At 39.2% G+C, this 17,706-nt stretch overlaps 1 protein-coding gene across 4 annotated transcripts; it reads right to left on the reverse strand.

The window, feature by feature from the left end:
• Window positions 1-2,489: 2,489 nt before the first annotated feature.
• ZFP37 (ZFP37 zinc finger protein) lies at window positions 2,490-17,131 on the reverse strand. Of its 4 annotated transcripts, XM_081527266.1 has the most exons (5): window positions 16,982-17,131; window positions 13,884-13,886; window positions 12,831-12,912; window positions 12,386-12,520; window positions 2,490-5,883 (listed from the first exon to the last, which is right to left on the reverse strand). In XM_081527266.1, the coding sequence occupies exons 1-5, from the start codon at window positions 17,111-17,113 to the stop codon at window positions 4,376-4,378; spliced, it is 1,860 nt and encodes a 619-aa protein (XP_081383392.1). In that variant the 5' UTR covers window positions 17,114-17,131; the 3' UTR covers window positions 2,490-4,375. The 4 variants fall into 4 exon arrangements, with proteins under 4 accessions (XP_081383392.1, XP_081383382.1, XP_081383372.1 ...); XM_081527256.1 differs by lacking the exon at window positions 13,884-13,886; XM_081527246.1 differs by lacking the exon at window positions 13,884-13,886 and having other exon boundaries at window positions 12,831-12,957.
• Between the last annotated feature and the right edge of the window lie 575 nt (window positions 17,132-17,706).

A 17,706-nucleotide genomic window follows, 5' to 3' on the forward strand; every position in this document is an offset into this window, starting at 1 on the left:
CACGAGTGATAAATCATGGCAATTCAGGATTCTGTGTATTTCTTGGAGAAGTGTTAATGCTTTTGTTTTATCAAGTAATTAACATTGTTGAACTCAAACTTTAAACTCTGTCTCTGCAGTAGCAGCACAGAAGAAAGCTCAGTTCAAAAGACAAAAAGATAGTAGTCATGCCATACATGCACGGTTTAGGTGTCAGCTGGAGACTAGGGCAGAGTTTATTCACTTAATTTGAGGTCCCCCTCTTTGTGTCTCTTTTCTGGGATTCTCCCCTCATTTTCCAGTAGCTGTGGTTGCTATAAACTCAGTCTCGTCGTTTTTCATATTAAACAAACAAAAAAACTGTGTGTTTTCTCTCAAATTATCTTCCTCTGCCACATCAAATTCTATCTTATGAGGGTGTCATACTTTATTTAATCAATTAATTGGCAGTTAACTGCTTTATCCAACTTCTCTGTGTTCTGTGATCATTATAGCACACCTTAACTGTGTATCACAGAACAGATCCCTGGAACTTGGAGTGAAGGGTATACTGTCAGATTTACATTTAAATAAGTTGTACAGACTTGACTATGAAAAGCAGTGTATGAGAGATCTTTTTTTTTTTTTTTTGCAAACCATGTGTCTCAGCCAAAAAAAAAAAAATTTTTTTTTTTTCAAATGTCTTACTTGGAAAAGGAAATCCTTTAAAAAAAAATAAAAATGAAAATCATCTCTTTACTACACGCCTCCTCACCAGAGAGGATGCCCATACCCTTTTTCTCAGAGTATGTATTTCTGCCTTGCTTCTGACTTAAATAAATAAACTGCTTGTCTGTGTGCTCTCCCATTAAAAAAAAAAAAGAGAGAGAGATCTTGCTTTCTACCTCTCTTGTAAACCTGATTATTTAAAATTTTTGATTTAATAGAAAATTTTCTTACTTTTTCCTCTTCTGTATGTTCAGCATCTTTCTCTTTCCACAACTTCAGATTCTAAAAGATATATGTCTGGAAAGCTCTTTCATCATATATATATGACTTGCCTTTGCTCTCTTCTAGACTGTGTCACCGCTAAGTGAGATTGAGCTCACTCCATCACCACTACCATCAAATTTAAAATTGCATTCTCTTACAATTGCATTCCCCTTCTCTGTTTTGCCCTTTGCCATACCACTTGTCACCCTCTGTCATGTTCTGTATTTCACTTACGGTTTGAACTGTGTGGGTCCAATTATACATGGATGTTTTTCAATAAATATATACAGTATTACACAATCCATGGTTGGTTGAGTTCTTGGATATGGAGGATTTGGAGGGCCAACTATTGGACTTAAGCATTCTCAGATTTTGGTAACTGTGGCTGGTCCTGGAACCAATCCCCTGTGGGGCGACTATATTTAGATTTACTGCCGGTCTCCCACTCTAGAATTAAGCTCTCTGAGGACAAGATTTCTTTCCTTCTTGTTTTGTTGACTGCTATGTCCCTAAGATTTCTAACAGTGCCCAGCATATAATATATACATGATCAAAATTTCATCAAGAAATAAATGTTTGAAAACTGTTAATATAATAACTAACTCCATGGATATATGCCCTTCCTCTTCTTTATATTGAAGAAATATTTCAGGAACATTTTTAAATATTTTAAAATTTTACTTAAACAATTATTCAGATTAGTGATTCTCAAAGTGTGGTCCCCAGACCAACAGCATCAGCATCTTCTGTAAACTTATTTAGAATGCAAATTCTCAGGCCAGATCACAAACCTACTGAGTCAGAAATTTTGTGGGTGGGGCCCATTTCTAAAGTCTTTCTATTAACAAGCCTTCTAGGCCATTATGATACCTGCCCAACCAACTGTATCACTGATTTGGACTCACATCTATATGTCTATTTTCTTTCACTGTTTGCCTCTAGTCATTTTCAAACATTATTTCCTCATTCATTGATGCTAAATTTTAATTCGTTTTTTACTGCACAGGATGACTTTCAGCATTCATTTTTAATATTCAGGCACACTATACTCTTGACCATCCCAGGTGTGGCACTAAGAGTTCTCCAAGAGATGTAGGAAAGTTAATCTAGTCATACATGCAACTGCTTTATTCTTCTAAAAAGTGAGAGTTTTTACAGCTCTAGACAGTGATGAATTCATTCTGCTTATAGTGCCAGATTTTCATTTGGTAATAAATTACTGATGGAAATGACTTTTAGATTTCATTTTCTTCACCTGAGAGTAAATAAGTTACTTGGTAATGAGTGCATAATATTCATGAGTTGATCTTTCAATACATGCATATGCACATGTACACACACAAACACAAGTTCTATTTTAAATATGTATACCTTTTAATTCTCAAAAAAAATGAGGTCAGTAAGGCAGCCGCTGGGACAGGAAATATTTGCAAAGATAGCATTTAACCACATATTATTAAGGGTCTATAATTATGCTAGACCAGTACCTATTTATTTGAAATATTTATTGAGAAGTATTGACCATGACTAGAGAAGTCTTTCTTACCAACTCATGTTTATTCTGAGGAACAAATCAGGTAATGTAGTGAATGTGGTATGAAAAATGTAAAAGATGACATATATACCAAATATTATTATTATCTTATATTACAAAACCATTTTTTGTCCTTATGTTACTGTTTTTAATGGAACAACTTACATTTCAGAACAGTTCAGCTGTATTTTTTAATCTAACTCATGAGGAAAAATAGGAAAACAGGTTTCCTGTGCAAACTCAAATTGATTAACAGTACCTTCTGTAATGCATGCTTGAGAATATTCTGAGGCCAAGTCTAGATTCATTCAGAAAGAGTGCACTGATCCATTCACAAGGTCTGCTATTGGGCAAGAACAGGAAGTAGTGCCATTTGTTGCAGTACATCTGAAATCCCAGATTGAGGTATTTGTGTAAAAGCACTTTGAATATGAGATAAAGTGGAGTGATTGTTCAGAAAATCCCTTTTATTCAGCTGCAATCATAGTTCATCTTCAGTCTTTAAAATTATAGTAAATAAAAGAAACAGCTCCAAGTAATAGAGTCATTATTTTAATGAAAGACTATGTTTGATAAGAAAAGCCTTTGTGAATTCAATATCAAATTTAATACCATATCCTCATTTATGAATAAGCCTAGAAACTTTTACTTAGTCAAATCACATCATAGAGTAGTTTCAGTGAAAATTTTCATTAGTGTTGATTTATACATATTAAAAGGATTTTAATTGTGAAAATAATATATGTACATGATTTTAAAATTTAACCAGTATACAATAAAAAGGAGGTCTCTCTCCCATCCCAGACCTCATTCCTATATGCCTGTGCCCAAAGGCAACCCCTAAGTTTCTTCTGTGTTTTTTCAAACCAATCTATTTACATAAAAAATATGTATATACACACATACACATACATACACACAGATAAATATATGTATACAAACATATTAATACATACATACACACAGACAGACATGCAAACAGAAACACCCTTTGTACACACATGGGAACAAACTATATACATAGTTGAGCAACCTGCTTTTTTCACTTAACAATGTATCTTTGATAGCATTCCCTATTGGCACCTGTGTGTCCTCAGCTGATTTCTTTCATTTTCTCTTAATTTTGCATTAACATTTTTATATAAATAATAATCCTCTTATAAAGTTTTCTGATAATACAAAGACCTGTGTGATAGCATCAAAGATGAAACTTATACCAACAGTCACAGATGTTTATACATGGCACTAAACAGATATGCAAACTTAATTCTCATATACGGTGCTTAAGGACACAATACTCAAGCCACTGAGGAATTGTCAGAATATGTGATCTGGTTCTCTAGTGTCCTGATTATTTAATTTATTAACAATTTTTAAAGCTATATATTTCAGTCTGAATATATAGATCATTTATAACAATATTTTATATAAATGGTTTAGTATCAAATTTAAACTCTCCATCCATTTCTTCTATGTGAAGATTCATTTTCAAATTCTCTCATGTGTAACAAGGTGTGACTTCTTATTAAAGGCTTTCTAACATCCTTTACAGAGAAGGCAATGGCACCCCACTCCAGTACTCTTGCCTGGAAAACCCCACGGACGGAGAAGCCTGGTAGGCTGCAGTCCATGGGGTCACGAATAGTCGGACACAACTGAATGACTTTACTTTCACTTTTCACTTTCGTGCATTGGAGAAGGAAATGGCAACCCACTCCAGTATTCTTGCCTGGAGAATCCCAGGGACGGGGGAGCCTGGTGGGCTGCCATCTATGGGGTCACACAGAGTCGGACACGACTGAAGCGACTTAACAGCAGCAGCAACATCCTTTAAGTTCAGATACTTATAAGTTTAAATAAAACCTTTTGTTCAGATTTCCCACACTAATTTCACTCATGAGATTTCCCTTCTGAATGAGTTTTCATATGTTTGGTAAGGGATGCATTTTGTTTGAAGGCTTTTCCACATTCATTACATTCGTAAGGTTTCTCTCCAGTGTGGGATCTCTGATGTATTACAAGCTGTGACTTTGCATTGAAGGCTTTTCCACATTCATTACATTCATAGGGTTTCTCCCCTGTATGAGTTCTCTGATGTACAATGAGGTGTGACTTTTGGCTAAAAGCTTTCCCACATTCATTACATTCATAGGGTTTCTCCCCAGTATGAACTCTCTGATGTTGAGTAAGACCTTCAATTTGTTTGAAGGCTTTCCCACACTGATTGCATTCAAATGGACTTTCACCTGTATGAGTTCTCATATGGTAAGTAAGAGATGAGCTATGCCCAAAGGCTTTTCCACATTCATTACATTTATAGGGTTTCTCTTTAGTATGAGTTCTTTGATGTATAATGAGGTGTGACTTCTTGCTGAAAGCTTTCCCACATTCATTACATTCAAAGGGTTTCTCACCTGTATGAATTCTCATATGTTTAGTAAGGGATGAACTATACTTAAAGGCTTTTCCACATTCATTACATTCATATGGTATTTCACCTGTATGTGTTCTCACATGTTCAGTAAGAGATGAGTTATACCTAAAAGACTTTCCACATTCCTTACATTCATAGGGCTTCTCCCCTGTATGAGATCTCACATGTTGCATAAGGTTTGAGCTATGTCTGAAGGTTTTCCCACATTCAGTACATTCATAGGGCTTTTCCCCAGTATGAACTCTCAGATGGTCAGTGAGAGCATGTTTATGACCATGGGCTTTGCCACACTGAACACACTCATATGGTTTTTCTCCAGTATGAGTTCTCTGGTGTACAACAAGGTGTGATTTTTGGCTAAAGGCTATCCCACATTCATTACATTCATATGGTTTTTCCCCTGTATGAATTCTCTGATGGTCAACAAGTCCTTGTTTATGGCTGAGAACCTTCCCACATTCATTACATTCATAGGGTTTCACTTTATTCTGAGTTTTTTCATGCTTAGTAAGAGATGAGCAATGGCTGGATGATTTCTCATGTTCTTCTCCAGTTTTAACTTTGTCCTGTTCAGTACATTTCTTGCCAGTTTGAGTTTTGTCAGGCCCATTAGATGAGCTATAGGTAGATGATTTCTCACATTTTTTTCCAATTTGATTTTTGTCTTTCTTTGTATCAGATAAGCTACGACTGAATGATTTCCTATGCTCTTTAACTATATCAGATTTCTTTTCTGCACAGTTTCTTATGTCGCCAGGTAAGTCTAAATTCTTTCCATGTGAATCAAATTTAAGAAGCTTTTTTTTTGAAGGAATATATTTTGTACTCACATTTTTTTTCCGCAATGAACTATGTTCATGGCTCTTTTTCTTAGTTAGAGCTGTTTTCTTGAATGCAGCTTCCCTAAGGATTTTGTTTTGAGATTTCTGGTGGTTCTTTAGCTGGTCATCATCTTGATGGACTTCTTCTAAAGTGAAATTCAATGAGACACTCTTGTGAATCTTTGCACTCTCATATTTTGGAATATAACTTATAAAGAAATGCCCTGTTGTGGAGTTGAATCTTTATTTGAGCCTAGTATCCTAAAGGTCTTGGAAAAGACCTTGATCCTGGGAAAGATTGAGGGCAGGAGGAGAAGGGGATGACAGAGAATGAGATGGTTGGATAGCATCACTGAATCAATGGACATGAGTTTGAGCAAACTCCAAGAGATAGTGAAGGACAGGGAAGTCTGGCATACTGCAATCATGGGGTCAGAAAGAATCAGACATGACTTAGCAACTGAACAACAACAAAGTTTCCTAAAGTGAATGAAATATCAAGTGCAAATATTCCTGTCATTTTGGACTTGAGGGGGAAAGTGCTATAGTAAAGACAGAAAAAGAAAATTGACAATAGTGATTAGAAAAAACTTTGACTGTTTATAAATATGACCTTGCAACCTGGGATAAAAGATGAAATAAACACAAAAAGCAGTGAATAAAAAAGAGATGAAGCTAAAAGAGTTGGTAATTTTAGCTGACACTTTTTGAAGTCTCTCCTCAGCCCAAACTTCCCAGCATTAACAACTGCAAATCCATGCATAGTGCTTGTCTCCAACAGCCTATACTATATTCATCCAAATCTCCACAGTCACAGTCAGGGACAGCTGGCTCAAGCCAAGATGTCCAATAAGAGTATACCTTGTAAAAATCTGGACTCTAGTCAGTTTCCACTGGGTGCTAAATTTTAAAAAGATATAAGACAAGTGTTATAAAGCCATATCTTTCCTATGTAAACAGAAAGTTCATCAGCACAAAGAATAAAGCATATATCCACAGAAAAGCAGAGATGTAAGATCATGTGTCCTCAAAGAGACCATTTACATAATCCAAATTCCTAATGGCTTTCCAGTACTGGCTCTAGTCCCTGGCTGAAGTACCATCCCTTAGGTTACAAAAAGCCTTATAATAAATTCCTCCATTTACTTAGGGTAGCACAAGTAAAATTTTATCATTGCTCCCCAAAGAGCCAAAATAAGAGAAAATAAGTAAGCTCATCAAAGAGTACTGAATATAGGTGACTGAGGGATTAAGTAGAAAAGGATTCTACTGCTCCCACCTACAAATCTGATTAATATAATGACACTCCTGTACTAAAACACATCTGACTCTTATGTTAAAGAATGTCTGACTCTTTGCAACCCTATGGACTGTAGCCCACAGGCTCCTCTGTCCATGGGATTCTCCAGACAAGAGTACTGGACTGGGTTGCCATTCCCTCCTCCAGGGGTTCTTCCCGACCCAGAGATTGAACCCATGTCATCTGCATTTCCTGCACTGCAGGCAGATTCTCTACCACTAAGCCACCGGGGAAGCTCCTTCTCTGAGTTACCTGAAGCTTTTACCATATTATAAAATTCACAGTAATGAGATTGGCAAATAAACTTTATGACACTGGATTTGCAGTGTACACAAACACTTGTTTTCCAATAGTTTGCTCTGGAGCACACCTTCCTGTTACTCTAATTGTCAATTATTAATTTTAAGCTAATTCCTAACTCTGAGCAATTGCTCACATTCTTTCCTCCATACGCTATACAAGTATACGTTTTGAGCTATCTTCTCAACCCAGGCTTCTGTTCTCTGAGACCACTCAAACTGACAGATGTAAGCAGCCATGTTTTTAGTATATGATCCAACTTCTGGTTGCAAGCAACTGATTGGACAACAGTAAACGTCAACCCTAGCTATCCAACAATTTTCCTAAGAACTTAGAATTGAAGCTTGAAGACTTCTGTTAGCTAGATATGGACATTACATTTGTAAAAACCAAACAACTTAGGAGCTAGGACCACCATTTTGGGGTGGCCTTTATCAACTATGGACATGGAAAAACAGAAAAAGTTTCAGGATAGGGATTAAAGAGACTCAAAGGGAGAAACAGATATAAGAGTCCCCATGATTTCAGGGAAAAAAAAAAAAAACAGATATAAGAGTCCCCATGATTTGCATTCCATGGGGTTGCAAAGAGTCAGACACGACTGAGCAACTGAACTGAATTGAATAGCCCCCAAATTAGCAGAATATCCACAATATCTTTTTAAGTTTCTTCCAACTCTGAATTTTCAAGACTCCATGGATTTCTCAAGGCCAGAGGAACCAGTCTGTCAAGTGACAAATGAAGACAATTCATAGTTTTTGATTCATCCATTCAGGGCTCCAGTTTTGGCTATCTTCACTTTTCTTCACTTTGCTGATGCTTGGTGTTACAACTAAAAAATATTCCTAAGTCATTTAAATGTGCATTTTTGTCATTGCTACAGTGACTCTATTCTTGGTTCAAATTCTCACTATTATCCTCGGAGGTTCTTCAAGGAAGGACTATTTTCTATTCCCTCCAATGATTGCTTGTTCTAGTGAGTTCTATGCCTTGGTTTCTGAAGTTACAGTCATCTTAGCTTAAAATTTATGTCTTAATTACTGTCTCAAATTCAGGACAGGCTTATAGCCTTAAATACATGCTCTGCCAGACCAGACTCCCCTAGTATTATCCTACCATTATACCAGTTAACTAGTTAAGAGTCTCCTCTCCTCCCTCATGGTAAATTTCTCTTGTGGTGATACATATCTTTTCCAACTGTCAATTGGGACCAGCCAAATCATCATTATAAGAGGTTCTTATAATGTTACACCTCAAGAGGAAAGGTTTGAGTTTTGATCCCTTTCTTCCCAGGAGGTGATTTGCCTCCATCTCTCCCAGCATCTTTGGGCATTGGAAGATACAGCCTTTGTCATGCTACAGAAAAGTTCTTGTTATACTTTTTCTCTCAGGATGCTTGCATCACTTAAAATTTCCTAAATGAAAAAACAGCTGGCAACTCCAGTTCTTCCTACTATATCTATACCACTACTTTATGCATACTTATAAAAATTGATCTACTCTATGGGAACAAATCTCTTAAAAGTTCTCCATAAAAGTAATCTCTTAAAAGTTCTCCATAAAAGCAATGGTATTTCCCAGCCATATATTCAAACACAACTCCTTTCTGTTTGAACCCAGTTTTTACTTTGTCCATGTAATGTTCTTTCACTACTAAAATGACTATTTACTTTTTCCTGAAATAGTGACAGACTTTATTTCTTTGGGTTCCAAAATCACTGCAGATGGTGACTGCAGCCATGAAATTAAAAGACACTTGCTCCTTGGAAGAAAAGTTATGACCAAGCTAGACAGCTTATTAAAAAGCAGAGACATTACTTTGCCGACAAAGGCAAAAGCTATGCCTTTTGCTAGTCAAAGCTATAGTTTTTCCAGTAGTCGTGTATGGATGTGAGAGTTGGACCATAAAGAAAGCTGAGCGCTGAAGAATTGATGCTTTTGAACTCTGGTGTTGGAGAAGACTCTTGAGAGTCCCTTGGACAGGAAAGAGATTCAACCAGTCCATCCTAAAGGAAATCAGTCCTGAATATTCATTGGAAGGACTGATGCTGAAGCTGAAACTCCGAAACTTTGGCCACCTGATGGGAAGAACTGACTCTTTGAAAAGACCCTGATGTTGGGAAAGATTGAAGGCAGAAGGAGAAGGGGATGACAGAGGATGAGATGGTTGGATGGCATCACTGACTCGATGGACATGAGTTTGAGTAAGCTCTGGGAGTTGGTGACGGACAGGGAAGCCTGGTGTGCTGCAGTCCATGGGGTCGCAAAAAGTCGGACATAACTGAGCGACTGAATTGAACTTAATCGAACTGCAAGGGTTAGGGAGGAAATGGAAATAATGATGGTGGTATAGACCATGGGTCTAGAGCATTTCACAGAGAAAGTGGGGAAATGGAAAGTAATGAGGGGCAGGAGCATCATGCCAAGTGATTTGGAAAGAGGACAGATTTAAGAATGTCTGAATACCTAAGGAGAGAAACTTGATACTATGGGGTCTCAGAATGTGGGTGAACAAAGGGAGAAAAGCTGAGGATATTAGGAAAAGGGGGATAATTTTAAAAAGCATTGCTTTAGAGAGGTAAAGGCTCCCTTCATAGCTCAGTCAGTAAAGAATCTGCCTGCAATGCAGGAGACCTGCTTTCAATTCCTGGGTCAGGAAGATCCCCTAGAGAAGGAAATGGCAACCTACTCCAGTATTCTTGTCTGGAGAACCCCATGGTCAGAGGAGCCTGGTGGGCTGCAGTCCATGGGGTCACAAGAGTAAGCAGAAATGGGATTAGCTAAGAAAACAGTTAAAAGGGTTCACTGCTCTTTCTCAAAACTGAGCAATGGAAAGCCTAGATGAGGAAAGATGGCTATATATGGATGGGTCAGTTAGGCATCTGATTGTCTGGTGCCCAAGGTTTAGAGCTCTGTTTTTCACCATTTTTCCTAACATAACCCAAGTAGTGTAGCAGACTGCATTATTGTTCCTTGTGGATTACTCCTCCCAGCCCCACTGCATGACCATTTAATCCTCCCATTCCTACCCAGTTGAATTTGGGAGTGGAAAGGTGACTTGCTCTGACTAAAGAACCAATAAAATGTTAAGAAGAAAGAGATATCTACCACATCCAATGATTTTTAACTCATCATATGGTTCCACTCCTTTTTTCCCTCTGTAGTGAGATCAGAATTTGCCAAATAGGGACTGATCTTTCAGTGTAGGTCACAAGATAATGTGGGAAAAGACTGCAGCTTGAGCAAGAAACAAATCTTTCTTTTTGTAGGCCACTAAGATTTGGGGGGTGGGGGGGTGGGGTCTTTCTTTAATGGGGCATACCTTAGCCTAAGTTGACTGATACAAGTGGTATAAGCAAATTCCCATAAATCACACTGGCTCACAGCTATAGTGAATCTCATATGAGGACCTCTCATGTGAACAGGGTCACAGAAGGAAGAGATATTAGAATCTTAAGGTTAGAGAATCTTTGTAGTTTGAACTCCTATTCCCCCGGGAGATTTTGATATTTTTCTACTGCTACTTCCTGGTTAAGAAAGAAGAGTCTAGGATCTTTAAGAAGAATTTCAGAATAAATTTTCTTTGAAGAATTCCAAACCTAGGCACCTATGGTTAATTAATGTATGACAAAGGAAGAATGTACAATGGAGAAAAGAGAGTCTTTTCAATAAGCGGTGCTGGGGAAACTGGAAAGATACATGTAAAAGAATGAATTTAGAACATCTTTAACACCACATACAAAAATAAACTCAAAATGGGAAGAAAACCAAATACTATAAAACTCCTAGAGGAGAACACAGGCAGAATACTCTTTGACATACTGCAGCGATCTCTTTTTGGACTTTCTCCTAGAGTAATGGAAATAAAACCAAAAATATAAACAAATGGGACCAAATTAAGTTTTAGCACAGCAAAGGAAACCATAAATAAAACAAAAAGACAACCTACAGAATGGGAGAAAATTTTTGCAAATGATGTGACTGACAAGGGCTTAATCTGAAAAATATACAAACAGCTCATATAGCTCGATATCAAAAAAACCAAACAACCCAATCAAAAAAAATGGACAGAAGATCTCAATAGACATTTCTCCAAAGAATACATACAGGTGGCATATGAAAAGATCCTTAACACCACTATTTACTAGAGAAATACAAATCAAAACCACAATGAGGTATCACCTCACACCAGTGAGAATGGCCATCGTCAAAAAATCTACAAACGCTAGAGAGGATGTTGAGAAAAAGGAACCCTGCAACACTGTTAGTGGTAATGTAAACTGGTACAGCCATTACGGAAAGCTATATGGAAGTTTCTTCAGAAACTAAAAATAGAGCTACCATATGATCCTGCAGACCCGCTCCTGGGCACACATCTAGAGGAAGACATAATGAGAAAAGATACACACACCTCGTGTTCACTGCAGCACTATTCACAATAGCCAAGACATGGAAGCACCTAAATTCCCATCAACAGACGGACGGACAAAGAAGATGTGGTGTATTTATACAACAGAATATTACTCATCCAATAAAAAGGGTGAAATAATGCCATCTGTGGCAACATGGATGGACCTAGAGATTATCATACTAAGTGAAGTCAACCAGACAGAGAAAGACAAATATCATCTGATATTGCCTATATGTGGAATCCAAGAAAAAAAAGATACAAATGAACTATACAAAACATAAACAGACCTACAGACCAAAGGGGAAAGGGGGGCGGGGATAATTTAGGAATTTGGGATTAACATAAATATACTACTCTATATAATATAGAAAACCAACAAGGACCTACTATATAGCACAGGGAACTTGACTCAATAATTTGTAATAACCTATAAGAGAAAAGAATCTTTTAAAAAAAGATATATATATATATATGATACCTGAATCACTTTGCTGTACACCTGAAACTAACACAACATGGTAAATCAACTATACTTCAGTAGAAAGAAAAGATATATATTTTAAAAAATAATAATAATAAAAGTGTGGGGGAAAGAAAGAACTCCAAATTTATCATCAAGAAACTAGGAACTTACTTCCATTGGCTCCTATTTCCTTGGTTCTTGCTATTTCACTTGAGCCACCTTGTTTGGGTCTTTTTCCCTTCCCTAGCCATGGCTCTTCTCCTTTTTCCAACTTGGATATCATGTCTGGTTTGAGAGCCTGATACCCTACTCATGAGAAAAGACAGAAATTGAGTGTTAGAACAACAAATATTCCAGAAATCAATCCCTAACATCTGAGTGTCAGAGCTTGTAAAGGATAAAAGAATATGTGGCTTCAGAAATTTCACAGTGCAATGCCCATGTACCCCATCTGGGTAGATCCTCCATTTTCAAGGCAGGAGCACATGTATTCTGCCTAGTACCCAAAGGGATTACAACTCTTTGATTCATAAAAATCAAGGATAAACTTATCAAGGGCATCAGAGAGAAGGCATCACACTAAGTATAGTTTGAACTACAAAGGAACTGTCCTTACCCATTGAGGTTAGGTTGCTGTAATTCTCCAGCATCACATCCTTGTACAGGCTTTTCTGAGCAGGATCTAGTTGCTTCCATTCCTTCCTGGTAAAGGCCATAGTCACATCATTGAGTGTTACTGATCCCTGTAAAATAGCACATTCCTAGTTCAGTCTAATGCTATCCACATCAGTGAGAGATTTGGACAAGATAATAATGACTTGTTCTTACCTTGTCCATTCACTGTTGGTCATAAAGTTATTTTTTTACTCATTTTTGTTTTTGAGAGACAAAAACCACATTAAGAAATGTCCCTATAATGGAATGAATGCTTGTGTCCCTCCAATTCATGATTGAAACCTTGCCTTCCAATGTGATGATATTAGAAGACAGGGCCTTTGGGAGAAAGTTAGAATTAGATGAGGTCATGAGAGTGGGGTTTTCATGAATGGGAATATTGCCCTTATAAGAGTTATGAGAGAGCGTGCTTCCTCTCTCTGCTCTTTCTGCCAAGTAAGGATCTAATGAAAAGTCTGAAACCTGGAATAGGGCCATCACCAGATCCTAAAGTGCTCTCAGACATGTAGCCTCCAGAACTGTCAGAAATCAACTTCTGCTGTTTATAAGCCATTCAGTCTAAGGTACTTTGAAAAATACCATATGATTATCAGAGAGAAAGACAATTACAACAAACAAACAAACATATTAGAATCAGTCTTCATCTTTATAACTCAACACTACAGATATAGACTTCTGAGGCAGAAGAATTGAGACCCTCGGTTTTTATGAGCAGTCAAAAAATCAATTATGTTTGGAAGCAAAAGTAAGATATTTAGGCATGCAAGTATTTGGAAAGTATATTACCGATGAACTTTAAAAATAAAGGGAAGAAGGGAGGGAGAAATTGGGAATGTGGTAGGAAGAGGAGAGAGAGAAGAGGAATCATTTTTAAAAGAAGGAAAATTGGGTCAGAATAATTTAGAAATTGAGAAAGACTTAATAATACACAAGAGAGAACTATGAATAATAAAACGAGTAAAATGTCTAGTTACATCCAAGTCACTTGATAAACTTTCTTGTGCAATTGTTATGAAAATATCCTTGGACTTCCCTGGTGGTCCCATGGTAAAGAATCTGCCTGCCAATGCAGGGGACACAGGATCGATCCCTGATCCGGTAAGATCCCACATGCCACAGGACAACTAAGGCCATGTGCTCCAACTACCAAGCCCACACTCTGGAGTCAGAGAGCCACGACTACTGAAAGTCACATGTCCTAGAGCCCACGTTCCTCAAAAAAGAAAAGCCACCTCAGGGAGAAGCCCATGCACTGAAACCAGAGAGTAGCCCTGGATCACTGCAACTAGAGAAAGCCTTCAAGCAGCCATGAAGACCCAGAGCAGACAAAATAAATTAATTAATTAAAAAAAAATTTAATCCCTAAAATCAAGAGGTATGATATAAGAAAAATAAGCAGGCATATGATTGGTTGTGGGTGGGGAGAAGGAATTAAATAAAGCATGTTAAAGTTCTCCTCTTTTTAGAATTTTGAAGAATTTTTGTAGAATTTTGAAGCTAATAAATATGTATTCAAACATTTCTGTTTAACATTTAAAGATCACCCCCACTGCCATAAACCACCAATCAATTATCTGCGTGTGTCACCAATCTCTGAGCTCACAAACTTGCAGTCACTGATTCCTATAACTCCTGTCACTAATTGTTACTGGCTTCCCAATCACTGAGCCAGCATGGTCCTTCCTAATTCCAAAATGACTAATCCCAGCAAGCCTTGCATTACTAACAGCAAGACATCTCCGCAGTTACTTGCCCTCATAAACACTCTGATCATATATTGCCACAGGTTCCTCAACTATTGATACCAATGGAACATATTAATCTCCATCTCAGATATGACCCCCGAATACCATCAATCCCCAATCATTGACACCAACAGAACCCTCACACAGTGGCCTTTACAGAAATCCTAACCACTGCCAACAAACTGCAGTACACACTCACCCTTTTTAGCTATTTTCTTCACCTGCTTGCTTTTTTAAATTTAATATTTATTTATTTGTCTGCACCAGGTCTTAGTTGCAGCATGTGAGATCTAGTTCCCTGACCAGAGATCGAACCCTGGGCCCTTTGCATTGGAAGCATGGATTTATAGCCACTGGACCACCAGGGAAGTCCCGTCGCCTGCTTGCTTCAACCAAAACCTACTTGTCACCTGAGGATTCTGCTCCCTTACAGTGTTCCCCAATAGAAGTTGTTTCCCCACCTCCACCCCAATCTTAGAGCCTTAAGATGAAGTAAATTACACTTTCAACTGTTTTTCATTCATCCTTCAAAACCCCTATCTTGTTTAGAGTATCACCAGGCTTTAACCCATTAACATTCTGGTTCAATGATTCACTAGAAGGACTCACAGGGCTCAGCATATAGCTGTATTTATAGCTATGATTTAGAACAGCAAAAAATTCAAAGCAAAATAAGCTAAGAAAAAAGGGCCATGATGTAAAGCACAGAGGAAGCCAGGAACAAATTTCTAAGAGTCCTCTCCCAGTAGGGGGTTTCCCTGGTGACTCAGACAATAAAGAATTTGCCTGCAACGCAGGAGACTTGGGTTTGATCCCTGGGTCGGGAAGATCCCCTGGAGGAGGAAATGGCAAGCCACTCCAGTACTCTTGCCTGGAGAATCCCCATGGACAGAGGAGCCTGGCAGGCTACTCCATAGTGTCTCAAAGAGTCGGACAGGACTGAAGTGACTTAGCACGCCTTTCTCACTGACACACAAAGTTGTCTCAATATCATTCATCTGAGGAAAATTCTCTCTTAATCTCATGTCCCATCCAATATCCATTTCTTTGCTCCCCTTATCAGGGGATAAACTTTAAAACTCTTAAAGTTGTCCATACTTGCTGTCTCTACTTCATTACCTCCCATTCTTTAACTCTCCCACCAGATTTTACCCCTATCATTCCACTCTAAGAGCTCTAATCAATCGAAATAACCATGGAAGTACAACTTGCCAAAGTCAAATTCTCTGTAGTCATACTCTGGGGACTGAGTACTCCCATTGCCTTGAAAACCTTGATGCTTCTTTGACAACACATTTACACAGTTTTCCTCCTACCTCAGTGGTTACCTCCTACTGCCTACCTCATTCTTCTTCTCCTCCCCTCTCCCTCTCCTCCTCCTCCTTCTCCTCCACCAGAACTCAAAACATCAGATTGACCCAGAACTCGGACTTTTTGCCCTCTTTTCTCCCCTACCTGCCATCTCTTCCTAGATGATTTCATCCAATCTTACGACTTGAAATGCCATCTTTATGTTGATCCCTTCCAAATAAGGATTCTTCAGTCTAAGTCTCTCCTAAGTTCTAGATTCATATATCTAACAATTACTCAACATTTCTACTTGAACATGTATGTAATGGGCTTCTTGCCACTGCTCAAACAGAACTATGGCTTATCCACCCTGGCTCTCCTTTAAGCCATCAAATAAGGTCTTCTCCAACACAACTCTTTCTCAGGAAATCCAATCTACCGGTTCCAAAAAGCCTAGGTGTAAATTTTGATTCTTCTTTTCCCTCTTGCTCCATATCATCAGTAAGTCCTACTGGCTCATCTCCAGGCATATTCTAATTCTGATTTTTCATTTCACCTGTAAACCCCAATCATCATCTCTTACCTTTAACTACTGCAGTAACTACTAACTCACCTGCCTGCACCTCTGCACACAGACGGGAACAATTCCATCTCTAACAACCACAGACACCGTAATTGCTGACTCCCGTAGCCATTCCCATTTGCGCCCCCCATAGTCCTCCCCAATCTCCTATACATCACAAAGCCCTTATTTCTGATCCCCGCGGCCTTCCAAACTCTGACTTTTCGGTGACTGCCGCAGGCCCCTCCCTGCCACCACTGTCACCGCAGATCCCTCAAACAACGATTCCCTTAAACTGCACAGACAGCCCTCTAGCACTATTCCTTAGCTCTCTGAGGATGCTAAGATCATCCTCCCGCCCCTGTAAAAGGCCCTTCCGCATCGACTCCAATTCCCAAATCACCTATTTCACAGACTACAGTAACCCTCCAGCCACTGATGACCGATTAAACCACAGCTGACCACCAGACCACCCCGCCCCGTCATTGCGCTCACCGCAGCGCTGCCGCCGGGCTCCGACACAGCCATCTCCAGAAAACACTCGGCCTCTTCAGCTGTCCCGCCACTCCTCCTCCGGTCCACGGTCGCTGGCTTTGTCGGGAACTGGGCGCAGGCGGTCGCCGACATGGCGACCACCCGGAGCGCGGCCTCGGCGGGTCTGGCGGCTGCGATGGCGGCGCCCTTGGGTGTGGGCCATGGGCGCGGCCATGTTGACTGAGGCTCCGCCGTACAGCGGAGACGCGGCTGTCGCGGAGGGGTCAGGAGGTCGGAGGTCCGCTCCCGGGCTTGCTTAGCTCCTCTGGCGGTGGTGAGATGCGCGCAGGCAGAAACCGGGCTCGCAGAGTGCTACTTGCAGAGTGCTTCACTGTGCGTGACACCCCACTCCCGGTACTCAGAGGTTTCAGTTCTTGAGGACAGAATTTGGAGTTGCTTTTCCCAGTTAGTGCAGCCAGCTGCGGGGAAACAAGGAATTGCCCTGACTATCGCAGACTCCAGAGAGCTGGGATAATGAGACAAACTGGAGGGAGAAAAAGTAAATGCCCAATCGGGCAGATGCCATAGATATTTTATAGAGAGAGAACGCTAATCTTGGAAATATATTTCATTTATGGTATTAGAGCAATGAGAAAAACTGACGCACCAAATTAAGTGAGCACATCGCTCCTCAGTGAGAGCCGGAGCTCGACGATGATGTTTCAGTCCAATATTGTAATCAAGCA

The sequence above is a fragment of the Giraffa tippelskirchi genome, chromosome 1 (assembly GCF_054371585.1).
Source record: "Giraffa tippelskirchi isolate mGirTip1 chromosome 1, T2T-mGirTip1v1.2.pri, whole genome shotgun sequence".
Classification (NCBI taxonomy): domain Eukaryota; kingdom Metazoa; phylum Chordata; class Mammalia; order Artiodactyla; family Giraffidae; genus Giraffa; species Giraffa tippelskirchi.